This window comes from Cucurbita pepo, chromosome 8 (assembly GCF_057944985.1).
Source record: "Cucurbita pepo subsp. pepo isolate OVF chromosome 8, ASM5794498v1, whole genome shotgun sequence".
In the NCBI taxonomy this organism is placed as follows: Eukaryota; Viridiplantae; Streptophyta; class Magnoliopsida; order Cucurbitales; family Cucurbitaceae; genus Cucurbita; species Cucurbita pepo.
The window spans coordinates 12612336-12628199 of record NC_141805.1 but is presented as its reverse complement, the minus strand read 5'-3'; the positions used below and the strand labels follow the sequence as shown (position 1 = coordinate 12628199).

Here is a 15864-nt window from a genome sequence, read left to right as displayed (position 1 = left end):
GAAATTATTCAATTGATTAGTGGGAAAATGATAACAAAGGTTAATACAAAAATAAAATATCTACATTTCTTTGGTCGACTTAGATATATCTTTTTCCCCTAAAAAATGGGTGTCCACCAGTTCAAAGCCACACCCGCGCACGAAACCGAAGAAATGGCTCCAATTCTCCGAGCTTCTGCAATTAATCACCAATGGCTTCTCTTCCATCCCTCTGTGTTTCCTCCTCCGCTCCATCCCTTCTTCGACCTCATCGCCATTCGAACTCCCTTTTCCGCCATGGAAGCAGCCTCCCAACCCCTCCAAGAAACACCTTTACACGTGGAAAAACCACAACATCGCTCTCCTTCCGCACCTCCTACCGATTCGCCGTCGATCACGAAGACGAAGACGAAGACGAGCAAATCGCTAGAGAGTTCAGCTTCGACGAAGCGGTCGATCTCTTCAACCAAGGAGCTTATTACGACTGCCACGACGTTCTTGAGATTCTGTGGAACGGAGCCGAGGATCCTACCAGAACTCTAATTCATGGCATTCTCCAGTGCGCCGTGGGACTTCATCATCTCTTTAATCGGGTTCGTGGTTTGAAATTTAACGTTATTTCATTTGGTAATTTCGATGCTGTGTGTTTGTTTTTTGTGGAATGGAGTTGAATTTGTTGTTTTGGCTCAGAATCATAGAGGAGCGATGATGGAGCTTGGAGAAGGACTGTGTAAGCTGCGGAAGATGGAGTTTCAAAATGGCCCTTTCCATACTTTTGAGAGGGAGATTTCTGCAGTTTTGGACTTCATTTACCTGACCCAGATCGAATTAGCTGCCTTGTGAGTTCTTTTCTTTCACCTTTTTTTCCCATTACAACTCCAATCATTTCCCTGAAAATTGATTTTAGTAGTAATCGAATTATATATATAGTCTATGTAGTTAACAACGATTGTTCTGAAACTTGAATCGGTTGTTCTTGATTTTGATACAAATATGGTCACTTGATTCACCATTGTCATGAACACATCATTGTATGGTTGTGTTTGGATTATAAGCAGGTGATGAGAATGTGTGCGTTACAATGGAGGGTTCAGAGAGATCATATGAATTGCTTGGAAGATATGGTGCAGGACAGAAGCTGTATGATACAGAGGGAGAAGTTGATGGAAGTATGTGCATTGTGTTCTCTCCTCAAACGTCTCAAACTCATCCATTAAGGGTAAAGCTTCCTACTCTTGCTGCTACCAAACAACACCTTTTAGCTCTTGACTACCGTTGATATTCTTGGTGTTCTTGTTTTACATATATGCTTAGTGATGAAGAAAGAAAGATCTCTCATGTATACAAAGTGATAGCATCCTTAGGTTATTATTTAAAACTTTGAATACAATATTTGTATATTAGAAGAGATTAATGATTGAATTATACTTTTCGTCTATCAACTTTGATGATTGTGTATGTGTAGTACGGTTGCATATAAAAACTGACACACCGAATTGAATTCAACCAAACTGACTGGTTTGGTTCGATTTTCCATCTTGCACTGGACATCTTGATTTTGAACTTCAAAAAATTGGAAATCTTTGATTTTGTTTGATTTGTATTGAAAAGATTGAAAAAGTTGGTTCTAACTCTAGAACAAAGTTTCAAATCCACTGCTAACAGATATTGTGCTCGTTGAGCTTTCCCTTTCTCCTCAAGGTTTTCAAGGTTTTTAAAACTTATCTGCAAAAAAGAGGTTTTCAAAGAATGCTTCGTTTTTTCTAACCAATTGATGTGAGATCTCAAATTGACTCCTCCTCCTGTCCTTTGCCTCTCACCATACTTCCTCCCCTGGAGTAGTTAGTAGTCACACATGGTTAGTTACAAAATATAGAGAAACTTTAAACCATTTAATTTTTTGTTTTTAAAAATTAAGTCTGTAAATATTAATTTTTTTTTTTTTTGTTTTTTTGTTTTTTTTTGTTATTATTATTAATTTTTGGCTATGTTTTGTAAAAAAGAAAAAAGAAAAAAACAAAGAAAAAATGAAAATTAAAAAAAAGAGTTTTAACAAAATTATTTTATTTTTGAAATTTGGCTATATATTCAAATATTTAAATCAATATAAACGAATTTTTTAAAATAAATATTAAAAGAAAAAAAAAATAAAAAAAAATTTGTAATTTAGATATTTCTGTAATATTGATTAAATATTAGGAGGCAGTGGGGGGTACCATTACATAACATCGGCACTACCTTATCCGTGTATGAATTCCCAAGAACTCCGTCTTCTCCCACATAGCCTCAATTCCTGCACATCCATAGCTCATCTCAAGCAGCTCCATGCCGTCGCCATTAAAACACCTTCTCTCTCTCTCCACAATCAACTCCTCTTTCCCAAACTCATTTCTCTCTCCTCCTCCTCCCCCGACCTTTTCTACATCCGCTCCATCCTTCTCACCTCTTCGGCCGATGCGCAATTCCGCCTCAATCTCTGCAATGCCTTCATTCACAGAATTTCTGCGAACTCCAGTGGCGAGAGTACTAATTCCACCGATCTCAGGGCCATGGAATTCCTGAGGGAAATGCTTCTGATCGGCGTCCAACCGGATGGGTTCACATTGCCGCATGTTCTCAAGGCGCTGTCTCGGATACAGAGGATTAGAGAGGGCCAGCAGATTCATGCTCATTCCATTAAGATTGGATTGGTGCGATTCAATGTTTATGTGTGTAACACGTTGATGAGATTGTATTCCGTCTGCGGCTCCATCGACGCTGTGCAGAAGTTGTTCGGCGAATGTCCTCACCGGGATTTGGTGTCTTGGACCACGCTCATTCAAGCGTTTACGAAGGCTGGGCTCTATAGGAAAGCGGTTGGAGCTTTTATGGAGATGTGTGATCTGAAGCTAAGGGCTGATGGGCGGACTCTGGTGGTTGTCCTCTCTGCTTGCTCCAACTTGGGAGACCTGAATTTGGGTCGGAAAGTGCATTCCTATTTCCACCATTACATTGACGTGAATGCAGATGTATTTGTTGGCAATGCCTTGTTAGATATGTACTTGAAATGTGATGATTCGAACTCTGCTTACAAAGTGTTCGACGAAATGCCTGTGCGAAATGTGGTTACTTGGAATGCTATGATTTCGGGGTTGGCTTATCAAGGCCGGTACAAGGAAGCTCTGGACATGTTCCGTAGGATGCAAATAACAGGGCCCAAGCCAGACGAGGTTACGTTAGTAGGGGTTTTGAACTCTTGCGCGAACCTTGGAGTTCTTGAGTTGGGTAAGTGGGTTCATGCATACATGCGTAGAAATCATATTTTGGCTGATAAATTTGTTGGGAATGCACTTCTTGATATGTATGCAAAATGTGGAAGAATAGACGAAGCTTTTAGGGTGTTTGAGAGCATGAAAAGAAGGGATGTCTATTCATACACAGCCATGATTGTTGGGCTGGCCTTGCATGGTGAAGCAAACTGGGCATTCCAGGTCTTCTCCAGGATGTTAAGAGAAGGTGTTGAGCCAAACGAAGTAACATTTTTAGGTCTTCTCATGGCTTGCAGCCACAGTGGATTAGTTTCCGATGGCAAGAAGTACTTTTTCGACATGTCGAATACATATAAGCTTAGACCTCAAGCAGAGCATTATGGCTGCATGATTGACCTTCTTGGGCGTGCAGGTTTAGTGAAGGAAGCAGAAGAGATTATCCACAGCATGGAAATCAGGCCAGATGCCTTCGCTTGGGGAGCTCTATTAGGGGCTTGCAGGATTCATGGAAATGTCAACCTCGGGGAAAGTGTGATGCAAAAGTTGATGAATTTAGATCCTGGTGAAGATGGTAATTACATTCTTATGACTAATTTATATTCTTCTGCTCATAGATGGAAAGATGCATTGAAATTAAGAAAGAAGATGAAAAGTAAGAAGATGAGGAAGACTCCTGGATGTAGTTTGATTGAAGTTGATGGTGTTGTTCATGAATTTCGCAAGGGTGACAAGTCACATCCAAAAAACAGAGTGATATATTCAGTATTGGAAGGAATCGCTTGTCATTTAAAGAGCTATGGGACTGTGGAACATAGTACATTTTCATGGTAGACTTCAATTACTTTGTCGATCGTGGGAGAGTGGGATGAAGAAATTACTCAACTTGACCGAATCAGCTTCATGCTCTGCTCCCACTTAAACGGAAAGGCTTCGACAAGTAAGTTCCCACCTTTGCTTTCGTGTATAGTTGCCACTATTTTGAGTAACAACACATAAATTTAAAGTTGGAATTTATTCCCTAATTTGTTTCCTTTTAATTGCTACAATTAAAAGATTACGTATATATAAAAAAAGAATTTTTTTTGTCATTTCTAGAAATCTATCTAGCCCACCTCTATTGATACGACCACATCTACAAGTTAATAATCTTGTTAATGTGCTAACAGGTTATAGTCGTTGAAGTTTTAGTCTTGATAGCTTAGCTTTGATTTAAGAACTTACCCCGATAAAAACTAAGGGGAAGAAAAAGAACCCACCTTTTTCTTAAAGATTTCAAGTGAGATTCACTTCGGCTTACTATGCTCTGAACTTGTTCTATCTTGAAGTATGTTTAACTTCACCTGTATGAATCATACTGAGTTAACTTTTTTTTTTTTTTTTTTTTTTTTTTTTTTTTTTTTTTTTTTTATACTTTCTTTTAAATCAACGTTGCTGGAAATTACTTGCGACTGGTTTATGTTTGTGATTGTTATGGTGAAATTATCTGATTACTGTGACCTTTACTCAAGTAAATTTAGAAGTGTAATTTGACATGAGATTATAATCTATGTATTCAACTATTAATTTCTTCTAGTAGATCGTTTTATTCTTCTGGTTGCTCTCAATTGTTAGATTTTATTTTGAGATTTAAATCTTCGTTTCAAATAAATATGGTCGGATTGGTTGGACTGGTAAATTAAGGCTTAGAAAAATTTGGACCTTCAATGGCTGAATTTAAGGGTAGACCAAAATCATATTTGAGTTATTTATTTATTTTTAATTTTTTTTTTCTTTCTAAAACCATCAGTCTACGGCCCTTCCCCCTCAATTTCACGCTTTCATCTCCCTTGTTGGAGGTTTAGAGACAGTTTTACACCAAAGTGAGTAAAATCTTTATGGCTTTTTGTAGTAAATTTACACCATGTAAATGAGTCTTAAATGTGAGCATTAATTTTAGGATTGTATTTTTTTTTGGATTGAATCGAGGCTATGTAGTCTTAAATAAATTTTGTTGATGGAATTCCTTTTGAGTTAAGTATCTGGAAGACTTTTGGGTAAATTTAGATATGTATGATTTGTACTATGTGACAAATGATTGATCATGTATGTTGTTGGCAATTGTGATGTTTGTGCATGTATTGTAGACAACATACATGAATGTGAACTAAATATCATGATAGGTGGAGTTGGATTCTACCGATTGATGTGAATTTTCATAGGATAAAGTCTTCCAAACTCATTTTATATATATCACTAGAGAATTAGTACAACAACATGAGGTCATTGGACAAATTATAATACTTTATACTAAAAAACAACTAAAAGGTGGAAGTTGAAGCAATGCTCGTAGGAGTTGAATCCTTCGAGTATTGTTTGAGAGGAGGCTGTAATCAAGTAGCCGATTCGTGAGCTAGCAGAGCTGTGTAACTATGATTTCTATGATTTTATTTAAAGCGGGTGGAAGAAAAGCGAACAAAAGTAATTCAAACTCTAACTCTAGATTTAAAGTGAATTTATTGAAAGTACTAAGTAAAGTAATTGTTTGGAAAGTTCACCAAACTACTAATTTCACACAATTATTGGAGAGAGACAAGGCTATAATGAAGAGGGGAAACAAATTGAAGAGACAAGATAAGAAAATGAAGAGACAAGATAAGAAAATAAAGAGGTGGGAGTGTTGGAAGAGATGGCGGTGGAGAAAAATGGTGTGTCATTCTCCATCACAATTATAAGAGAAAGAGTGCTCCCAAATCAGGCAGCAAAAGTAAGAGAGTGGCGAGCTGAACTAGACCTTGCTACTGGTGTTGGTGGCTTCTTCCCCAATGGTGGCCTACTCCCCACATGCTTCGTCACCGGCTGTGGGCCCACACTCACCGCCTTCTCCGACCGACAACTCAGCAACCCGTTTCCCGATGATGATCTTCTTCTGTGGTTGTTATTTTTATTGATGTTGTTTTTCTCGGTCCAAGGCTCCTCCACCTCTGACATGTTGGCGATGCTCGCCCGATCAAAGCCTTCAGCCGTCGTGACACTCCAATCGATGCTTGCTTCACTTGGCTCATACCAGTCGGTCGATGGCGTCATTGGCTCGTCAAGACTACAATGTGTGGCCGCGGCATTCAACCCTAGTCTTCTAGCTTCTAGTTCCATTGAATCTCGTCGGTGGAACATGCTCGAGTATGAGATGGTGGTGGTGCTAGCAGTTTGAGTGGAGAAGCTTTCGATTTCGAATAGGTCTGAGCTAGCATCACTGGCCATGTCATCGATGTCACTGATGATGGTGGCGTTGCCACCAGTTACTGCAACGTTGGCTAGTATTCGTGATTTTAGGTCGTTATCACCATTGCCATCTTTGACAGAGCTCGGTTTGAAAACTTCTAGAGAATCTCGAGGTGGGTCTTGGATTAAAACAGGGTTTATGGATCTGATTGAAAAATGATCTTCATTGTCGCTGTTGGACTTGTTTTTCAAGATGGGAAAAGAGAAGCTAGTGGAAGCTATTACACGTTGTGTTGTGGGACCTTGAAGAAGCAAATTTGGGGGAACACATTTTTGAGTGCTCCAAATCACGTTGTTATCTGAATGTTGCAAAAACACTGTGTTGTCACTGGAAGTTTTCTTTGACGACGAGGAAGACTCTGATTCAGAATAGTTGTCTTTGTCTTTGGTAGTATTGTTGTTGTTGATATAAGGACGTGCTTTTGGGTCTAATATCACTTTAGACTCATGAACTTGAACCGACTTCTTTCCAATACAAGGACATTTAGAGCTCCCAAAAATCCATCTTCCCGTTATAGACGATGACATCGGTGGCTTTCGAGTTTTCTTCTGCGAATGAGGACTAGAATCACCGCGCAAAACCGATACAGAGATTGCTCCAGGAGGGTTTGAAAGCAACCCTGTTTGGCTGTTCCAACTAGCCTCGGACGAGGCGGTCGGTGTAGTAGAGTGAAAAGATCGAGCTCGATAACTCTGACGATACCCATCAATGGAGGCAACAACAGGAGAGAATTTAGAAGCTACCACAGATGACGGAGGAGTAACACCACCACAAGTCCAAAGTTTGGATCTAGATAATTCTAAATCCTTATCCGAATCCTGATCTTCAGATTGTCCCTTCAACATCAACATCGGGTCAATACTTGTCACAGGAGAAACCTTATTGATATTGTTGGTTGAAACCTCATTGAAATACTTCTTTGCATCAAAAATACTTAGCTCAGAGGAATCATCAACAATGGTACAACGGGCAAGAAAGTGGCGAGGATGAGTATCAGAAGCCTCTCTTCTGTCTCTCATATCATTATGGTTGCAGCCAAAGATTGGTTTGTGAGACAAGCCTTCATGAACAAAGCTCATCTCAGAAGTAGTTGCTCTTCTTTCCATCAAAAACCACAGAAAGCAACCTCACCCTCATAACAAATATTTATGAAGCAATGACATGAGGTTGAGAGCTATGCTTCTTTTTCCATCAAATATTTTGCAACTTTAAGGCTTTTATTAGTGGGAGAAAAACTATTGGTAGAGATGAGAGCATCCAAGTTGGCTATCAACTTATGAAGGGATGTGGGTCATTTTCAAAGATTCCTTTTACTTTAACATTCACAAGCTCCAAATCTTTCGAGTAAAAAGGAGCCACAATTATCTTGATTCATCAATCTTCTTTAAAGTTTAACTTTTTTTAAGTTCATGAGTGAATTACGTGTGTATCTGTCTATTATGATGCATCGCACATATAATTGATCGAATATTCTAGATTTAGCTATGAAGGGAAAAGGAAAGGAGTGCAAAACAATAGTGCTCATGGGCAATATTGATATGAATCCAAAAAACATGATCAACCAATGGTGTGTTCAGATCATTAAAAAATATACACATTTAACTGTACCATGCTTTACTCATCCAAACTGACCTTATTGATGCTCCCTTTCAACATCTCTCAAAGAAAATATCATATAATAGATTGTGATATGTCTGAGATGAGTATATATAATTGAACTATCGAAAAGAAATGTGCAATTTGTTGGTATAGATAATAACTTCAATTCTTGAAATTTTTTTTTAGTATTTTCATCTTCAAGATTGCTCTCATTCAAATGTGGTCCCGGTTCATTTATGTACCTCTTCTTTACGAGTGTCACAAAACTATTCTCATACTCGCAAATGTTGTGGTCAATGTTTTTTTTTTTTAAAAAAAAAATATCTTATTTTTTTGGTTGTTAAGAATAAATAATTCATGATTTTTTGGGCAATCATATGAAATTTTGTGTTGATGATTTGAGATTAGGTGTAGCGTTACAATCACTGTGAAATTGAGGATTGTGGTCTTTCTTTTGAGAGCAAAGTGAAAAATGGAAATATTTTGAAATTCAAAGGATGAGAGTTGGATGATGTGACCTAATCCACTCATCACTCACACCTTACCCAAAAACCATCACATCAAAAAAAAAAAAAAAAAAAAAAAAAATTATTAATTTATAACCTTTAAAATAAATCATTCTAATAACACTGACATATATCAATAACTTTGGGTTACTTGGATTAGTTAAGTTGGACGATGAAAGTCTCACGACTGGAATGATTATGGGTTTATAAACAAAAAAATATTCGTCCATTAAGTCTTTTGGGAAAGCCTAAAGCAAAGCCACGAGAGCTTATGCTCAAAGGGGACAATATCATACCATTGTGGAGAGTCGTAATAGCCATTGTAGCCACATTTATATGAGAAACAATGTTTATGATGTCATTTTTATTTTTCCTTCATTAAGAAATAAATAAATTTATCATTTGCACCAACTTGTATGATTGCCCCATCAAGTCTAGCTCATTTATTATTTTAAATGATTTAAAATCATAAAAACTAATATAAAAAAAATATTGACAAAAAATCTTAAGCAGGTCGTTGAAAGCACGTGATTGAAAAAATTTAGTTAAGATCAACATTTTAACATTTTTCAATTTTTTCCTTTGACAATGTTCTATCATTCTTAAATGAGTATTATCGATCAATTTTTACTAGTTTTTAAAGTGAAACACAGTCATCTATATGATAATAATAATAAAAAGAATCCCTCTAAAAGCCAAGAACTATTCCAACACAAACAGGTGGCTGAATTATATGAAGTGGTTTTGTGCCAAACTTTTATGGGCAAAGAACGTGGTTTGTTCTATAAGCAACCAAATATGTGTTGTTGGCTTTTTGCTTCCCCTTCTCTTCATATACTTCATTTTCTTTGACGATAGGGATGTGACTCCACGGAACACTTCATTCATTGCTTGCTTTGTGAACCCATGATTTTGTAGAGACCAACCAGTGATATATATATATATATATATATATGTTTATAGGGAACAATAGGAATATTTTGAATTTTTTTATTTTTGTTCGATCAATGTTTCGATATACATGCTCTGTGGTACAACAATACTCATTTAACCACATCAAATTTGAATGACTTTCTCAACAATCTCTTAACTAGACACATCATACGATCTCATCCATCATGCTATAACATTTTTAAGCATCCTTAGCTAATTTCGCGATCTATTGTGAGAGTTCGGGTCCTACCTTTTTAAGATTATTGACATTTAGCTATTGTCTTTACCGATACTAGCTCATGTGATTACTTAAAGTAACGCTCTTTCCACATTTTTAGCCAAACACTATTAAATTATCCTCTTAGTAGCTTGCATAGGCATTTGAAGCAATACCAAGTCTACTCAATCCTTCCAAAGCTATAGTACTATGAGGTGAGAGCCAAGCCATTTTGGGCCAAACAAAACCCTCCTCTCCTTTCAATCATCAGGGATACATAATCCTTCCAAAGCTATAGGACCTCACTAAATTCAATGAATGGCCAGCATGTGAGCTAACAATTTCAACAACAATAGGAATATATCTAGGGGTCCATACTCTGTTCAAGAACTCAGAAAATGAATACAACTCATGAATCTTGTTCTTTTGTTATCATGTAAGAGTTCATGAACATTCCTTCTCTATTCTCGTTCAAACATTTTGGAAGGACGAGCATATCTTAAACATATTCTTTTCTTAATTGCACAAGATCCAAGATCCAAGAGCTCGACGTAGAAATGAAAGAAATAGACAAAGTTACAAGGCTTGATGAGCTTAATAAGCCACAAGCAAATCTCTAATTGTCCCAAAGCATGAACAGAACCAAGCTGTGCCCATAAGTTCACAGCTTCAACTAAAATGATAGCACAAATGGCCTACTCGACCATGCCTTCCACTACAAACAATCAATGTCCCCTGCCAACATGTGATCCCAAATCCCTTTTCACTACAAATAAATTGAATGGCCATATTTTTTTAGGATTTAAATATAATTACCTTGTTTTCCTTCTTATTTCAGGTAAAACCTACTAACTTAAAATCTGTCATTCCAAACAAAATTGAAAACTGAAATTCCTTTTGAGCTCTTCAAATAACATAATTTAAAATAACGTCTTTATTCCAAAATGTGAGGCCCAAATCTTCCTATAGCTTAACATCATTCTGAAGCAAATCTGCATGTTTAACTGCTACTGAGACTTCCAATTTGAGAAACAGAGTCACATACATGCATTTCCATATCTGGGGAAAGTACTGGGCATCCATTATTAATTTCGATATTCAAGAAAACAACAGACATAGGTTTATTAGCTATGAATGATGTTGACACCGCAAGTCACAGCAGCAGTTGATAGCAATTTTCAGATAGATAGATGATAACATAGACATAGGTTTATTAGCTATGAATGTGCATTCCAACCTTAATTTAAGGGTTATCTTAACCTGGGGGCCAGTTCATTTGTCGCCCCCCAAGAAGGTGAACATGAAGATGATAAACCGATTGACCTGCAAAAATTTCCCCGTGCAACTGTCAGTACTGGAAAACAGATGGCAGAAGCAAATACTTGATAAGTTAAACTCCATTTCATAGTGATTTCATTTTTAGTTTACTGTTTTAGAAAATTGTGTTTGATTACAATTTTCATCTCTTAAAAGAAATATTTCAAAAACAAAATTTACTTCTGAAAAACTACTTGTGTTTTCAAAAAAATTCAAAACTTGGTTTGGTTTTTTGAAAACATTATTAAAAAGTAGATAACAAAATAAGGAATGTCATAGGTGGAGGTGGTATTTATAAGCTCAATTTTTAAAAATCAAATGAACCGCCATAAGAGAAGATATTCGATATTTAGTGTAAAAGGTGAAGACGAGAGTACTAACATCCACTTGGTCCATCGTTAATTACAATTCTAAAGCCATCGTCCAGCCCTTCTTGCTCGGCTATGAGCTTGGCGGTGTAAAGAAGGTGGCCGAGAATCTCCGTGTGCCTCTCCTCGGCCTATGAAGCACATTAAGTAAATGACGAAAATACAAAGAAAGTATGCTAAGGTCACATAAGAATAGCCAATTATGTGCCATGGTATTACATGTTTATCTTAATGGCGTGAAATAGAACTAAATAAAAGGATATACAACTGGGGAATACAAAAAATCAGCCCAAATCAAGGGAACCCAAGACAGGAGCAAAGGAAAAAACCAAACAAGAATAAATGAAAGGGCTTCAGCTGTCAAGACTAAGAACAAAGATAAAACACAACTCCTAGACATTAAGACAACAAAGGAAGGTGTTGTACCTAGCTGTAGACCAGACTTCCCCCTAAGATATCTCCAATCCTAGCTAGATGTTATTGATTGAAAAGGTAAAAGCAGAGAGTAAATACCAAAGTAATACCTTAGATAATCCAGATAACCCATCCTTAACTTTTGGAATGATTAGAATATGTGTAGGAGCTTGAGGTGATATGTCCCTAAAAGCAAGGACCTGCCATTATGATAGAAAAATTTAAGGAAAATCAATAAAAATTAATTATTCACAATGACATAGCTTGACTTTTACTACAGGCATTCACTCGTGCGGGCATCAAAGCGAGGGTTATAAAACAATGAGTGGCCGTGATTATCAGAACATAAGGAACCAAAAATAAATATATATTGTATCCTTTAAAAAGAATGAAGGAAATTATGGAAATGATTTGAAGAAATAATCATATAAATAAAAAGGCTATAAAGGAAAAAATATATTCTCTAATCTACTTTTACCATCAGTTTACTAGTTAAGTCCCGGTCTTAGTCCTAATTTCTTTTTTTCTTTTTTTTTTAAATAACAAAAAATGCAAACGTCTGAAAAGTTAGAGCACCAATCAAACACAACTCCCTTTAGGAGTTTTAAAGAACCTATCAAACCGAGAAATATAAATGACAGAACAATCTTTTGAAAAAAAACTCCCCAATCCTGACATGCTAGCACGATGTACCATTTAAAGAATGTGCCCAGCTGGAGGAAATAAAAGGCCTCCCTATCTCAGTTCCCATAGGGGATCCATCAAGTTGGACGACGGGTACCTTTCCATTACTGAGGAATATCAAAGAGAGACAAGTCTTTATGAATGAAAGCTCATTTTTCAGCAGCATCATATCTTTTAATGATGGATAGCAGCATTATATTTCCACCAGGCAATATTAACAATTTCTCACTTGAAAGCATATAACATATTCAATAAATACATTATTCACAATATTAATCATTGTGAGGCCATTGCTGAAACTTAATATTTCCTTCCCTCTTGAATTCTTTTACATAATAATACAAACTATATAGTAATAATGAAAAGGAACCTTGTCATCCTCAAAGACCACCGTAGATGGAATTTCTTTGTTAATGATTTTGTCAAATCTGCAAAAGTAACAAACCCAAAACATTACTAGCAACATGAAATAGGTTTTCATGAGACGTAATGATCTTTTTTTTTTCTTTTTTTTTTTTTTGTGTGTGTGTGTTCTATATTAGAGAATGGCAGGGACTTCTCAAAGGAGAGTATAGACCTAACTCCAAAAGGAAAGAGGTAAAATAAATAATGATGCTACTTCCCTAATATACAAAATGTCAACAATTTTTTTGAGTAAAAAGTTTAATTTTAAAATACTTGAGATCAAGCCACAAAAGTACAAAAATTGAACTATGAGCTCAAAAGAATTCTGTCATGACTAAAAGAATCAATTAAATAAAAACAGTATCACCAACCAAAAAAGTGCTCAAATTGAGTCACGGATCTTCAAAATGTATATATAAACTTAAATAATCACAAATTAAATTTCATCATTTGTTAAGTTTATGGTTCAACTCATGATATTAAAGATTTGAGATTTTAAGGTCAAATTTGACCAATTGAGTCAAGTACACGTACAAGGTACAATAATGTGTTCCCTATCGATAATAAACACTAGATAAATAATATAGATACGTCCAATACTCCATCTCATGCATAGAACGATTAGCCTTCAACTTTGATCAGGAGCTAAATGCACTAAACAGCCAAAATAATACACAATTATAAGAAAAATCAACAACCACATTTCCTGATAACCCAATAGCCAAAAACTAATCACGAACTAATTCTCAGCAAATCAAACACAAAAAATACAGAATGTTCAAATAGAGAGAGAACAAAACGATGATGCTTGAAGAAGCTTACATGGTGGGGGAATCGGAGGGGACGGCTGCAAGAGCCGCTTCCTTCTCAGAAGAAGCCATGGAAATGGAAAGAGAAGGTGTAATGTGGGAGCTTAGAACTGAGAGTCGAGTCCAGGGTTTTATATCGCCATTGACCATCACAGCCCTAATTTTTTCTGATCTACTTACTCAAATTCGGCTTCTCTGTTCTTGCCAGGTTGAAGCCTTATTTTACTATTTTTGACAAATTAGAAGCTGCCACGTGGACCTGTCATTTCCATCTGTCAGAAATAAAAAAATCAAAATACTAACTTTTTTTTTTTTTATTATTATTATTATTATATACACTAAAACTATAGACTAAATTTAATTAAATATTTTTATTTATTAGGTTATGTCAAATAAATTATATTCAATTTTATCTAATAAATTAGTAAATTTTTAAAAACAAAGGCATAGATTCTATAAAATCGATTTAAGATATAAACGAATTTATATGAAGAAAAAGTGAAGCATCGAACAGCTAAGTAGAGTGAAACTGCTTACGTCTGAGTATTTCAATAGGGTTTACAAATAGGTTTAAATGTGCACATTTATATACAAATGTTACAGACCTCATCAACTTCATGAAGACGACGACACTACCATTCGATTTTAACTTCAAACATACATTTGATGCAACTGGTCGACCTTTTTCTCTCGTGAGACCTGATTTCGAACTCCGACGTAAACCCGACCAATGTTGCTTTCGTACAATTCTTGGTCCTATCGACCATAAATTTATTCAGGTAAGTTAAGGTAAATTAATAGATGGGGCAGAATCATCTGTCGTTCCATGATCGACACGTTGTTTCTTTCGAGGAGAAGAAGGCTCTGCAGATACATCGCTATATGACTCAGACTGGCAAGTTTTTTGCTTATTATCTTCAGTCGAGGGCAAGGCCTCAGTGTCTTTCGATTCACCGCCTAGTTTCTGCTGCTCCTCAATGATCTTCTGCAAATATTTGGCCTGTGCTTCTATTCTCATTTGTAATTGTCTTTGAACCTGATATGGGATTCAAGCAAACAAAACTCATTTTAGGTTATAATGGTATACTTTACAACAAACAGTAAACTTGATGGGTGAAAACAAAGAACAAGAAATGATCATACTCAATAACTATCTAGACTAGTCACATATATAGACTAGCTTGCATACAACTCGACTATTCTTCTGAGACAACTGCTTGAGAACTCATTCTCTATATCCTACGTTTTTTACATGGAAATGGTGTTTGATCACCCCCTCTTTTGTCAAAATGCTCTACTTAAATCCAACAAGAAAAGATTATTTGAAATGTTCCGGAAGGGAAAGAGGAAGAGTGGTAAATGATGAGGAAGGTCAAACCTCGAGTTGTTCTTGAAGACGTTTCTGAACTTCCATTTGCATCCTCAATGCCTCATTGATTTGCAGGCCCCTTAAAGATGGAAAAACAAATAGAAAGATGCAAGTCATAAAGTGGAGCAAAAGAAGGACAGTCACAAGAGTATTTCTATATAGGAATGGGCACTCACGAAGACGAATCTGTTCCAGAGAGACTCTCTGAGCTTCTTTTTTCATCCTTAGAACCTACACGCCAGTAAGGGATAATCCAAGTGAAATCAATACACTTAATAGACAGACAAGTAGTAGTTGCTGGATAAAAGATTGCTTTACCATCTGCTGGAGATTCTGGCAAATACTTTGCAAGACGATACTTCTGTAAGAATAAAAATACAATCAACTTCATATTACCACTTTTGAAATATTTGCAGCATAATAAATTCACTGAATGGAATTACCTGTAAATGGCTTTTGACATGATATATGGTAAGACCAGGTACCCCATTACTCTTAAAACCCCTTTGGGAGTTGCCCCTACAAGAAAATGGGAAGGAAATTTTTTTGGTGAACTATCCATCATCTTCAAGTAAAGACATGAACACTACAAAGACAATGCACTCGAGTATAAGAGTGGCAATATGCAAATATCCAATCGACTAAAAATAGATTAAACTGACAATATTTTACTTCCAAGTGGTCGAGCAAAAACTCATCCTACATACAGGCAGTTTTTTTTAACGAGAAACAGATATCTCATTGATATGATGAAATA

General features: G+C 36.2%; 5 protein-coding genes across 7 annotated transcripts in view; 2 read left to right on the top strand and 3 right to left on the bottom strand.

The window, feature by feature from the left end:
- The first annotated feature begins 57 nt into the window (after nucleotides 1-57).
- On the top strand, nucleotides 58-1417 carry LOC111799819 (DUF309 domain protein). Its single transcript, XM_023683298.2, has 3 exons — nucleotides 58-572; nucleotides 670-817; nucleotides 1038-1417. Exons 1-3 carry the CDS (start codon nucleotides 192-194, stop codon nucleotides 1256-1258), a joined length of 750 nt encoding a protein of 249 aa, XP_023539066.2. The 5' UTR covers nucleotides 58-191; the 3' UTR covers nucleotides 1259-1417.
- A 726-nt stretch (nucleotides 1418-2143) lies between these two features.
- Nucleotides 2144-4315, top strand: LOC111785668 (pentatricopeptide repeat-containing protein At1g08070, chloroplastic). Of its 3 annotated transcripts, none has more exons than XM_023666050.2 (2): nucleotides 2144-3553; nucleotides 3640-3932. In XM_023666050.2, exons 1-2 carry the CDS (start codon nucleotides 2229-2231, stop codon nucleotides 3791-3793), a joined length of 1479 nt encoding a protein of 492 aa, XP_023521818.2. In that variant the 5' UTR covers nucleotides 2144-2228; the 3' UTR covers nucleotides 3794-3932. The 3 variants fall into 3 exon arrangements, with proteins under 3 accessions (XP_023521818.2, XP_086982119.1, XP_023521817.2); XM_087125993.1 differs by having other exon boundaries at nucleotides 2145-3243; nucleotides 3640-4315; XM_023666049.2 differs by having other exon boundaries at nucleotides 2149-4315.
- Nucleotides 4316-5703: 1388 nt separating this feature from the next.
- LOC111785667 (uncharacterized) lies at nucleotides 5704-7790 on the bottom strand. The gene has a single exon (XM_023666048.2). The coding sequence runs from the start codon at nucleotides 7590-7592 to the stop codon at nucleotides 5958-5960; it is 1635 nt and encodes a 544-aa protein (XP_023521816.2). The 5' UTR covers nucleotides 7593-7790; the 3' UTR covers nucleotides 5704-5957.
- Nucleotides 7791-10799: 3009 nt separating this feature from the next.
- Nucleotides 10800-13934, bottom strand: LOC111800501 (14 kDa zinc-binding protein). The gene is made up of 5 exons (XM_023684219.2): nucleotides 13752-13934; nucleotides 12895-12952; nucleotides 11951-12040; nucleotides 11440-11557; nucleotides 10800-11064 (listed from the first exon to the last, which is right to left on the bottom strand). The coding sequence occupies exons 1-5, from the start codon at nucleotides 13886-13888 to the stop codon at nucleotides 10997-10999; spliced, it is 471 nt and encodes a 156-aa protein (XP_023539987.1). The 5' UTR covers nucleotides 13889-13934; the 3' UTR covers nucleotides 10800-10996.
- A 323-nt stretch (nucleotides 13935-14257) lies between these two features.
- LOC111799958 (myb family transcription factor PHL7) overlaps nucleotides 14258-15864 on the bottom strand; it is a 4818-nt gene continuing 3211 nt past the window's right edge. The window contains 6 exon segments of the mRNA XM_023683496.2: nucleotides 14258-14774; nucleotides 15117-15186; nucleotides 15284-15338; nucleotides 15426-15468; nucleotides 15551-15591; nucleotides 15594-15626. Coding sequence (XP_023539264.2) covers nucleotides 14523-14774; nucleotides 15117-15186; nucleotides 15284-15338; nucleotides 15426-15468; nucleotides 15551-15591; nucleotides 15594-15626 — 494 coding nt within the window. The 3' untranslated portion in view covers nucleotides 14258-14522.

Bases quoted from the DNA above. Each gene is read 5' to 3' on its own strand.
- LOC111785668 (XM_023666049.2), top strand. From the start codon at position 2,229: ATGAATTCCCAAGAACTCCGTCTTCTCCCACATAGCCTCAATTCCTGC.
- LOC111785667 (XM_023666048.2), bottom strand. From the start codon at position 7,592: ATGGAAAGAAGAGCAACTACTTCTGAGATGAGCTTTGTTCATGAAGGC.
- LOC111799819 (XM_023683298.2), top strand. From the start codon at position 192: ATGGCTTCTCTTCCATCCCTCTGTGTTTCCTCCTCCGCTCCATCCCTT. The intron at 573-669 runs GTTCGTGGTTTG...GTTTTGGCTCAG, and splicing joins TTCATCATCTCTTTAATCGG to AATCATAGAGGAGCGATGAT. The intron at 818-1,037 runs TGTGAGTTCTTT...GATTATAAGCAG, and splicing joins CCAGATCGAATTAGCTGCCT to GTGATGAGAATGTGTGCGTT.
- LOC111800501 (XM_023684219.2), bottom strand. From the start codon at position 13,888: ATGGTCAATGGCGATATAAAACCCTGGACTCGACTCTCAGTTCTAAGC. The intron at 11,558-11,950 runs GTATTACTTTGG...TGTGCTTCATAG, and splicing joins GGTTATCTGGATTATCTAAG to GCCGAGGAGAGGCACACGGA. The intron at 11,065-11,439 runs GTTAGTACTCTC...AAATTTTTGCAG, and splicing joins TAACGATGGACCAAGTGGAT to GTCAATCGGTTTATCATCTT.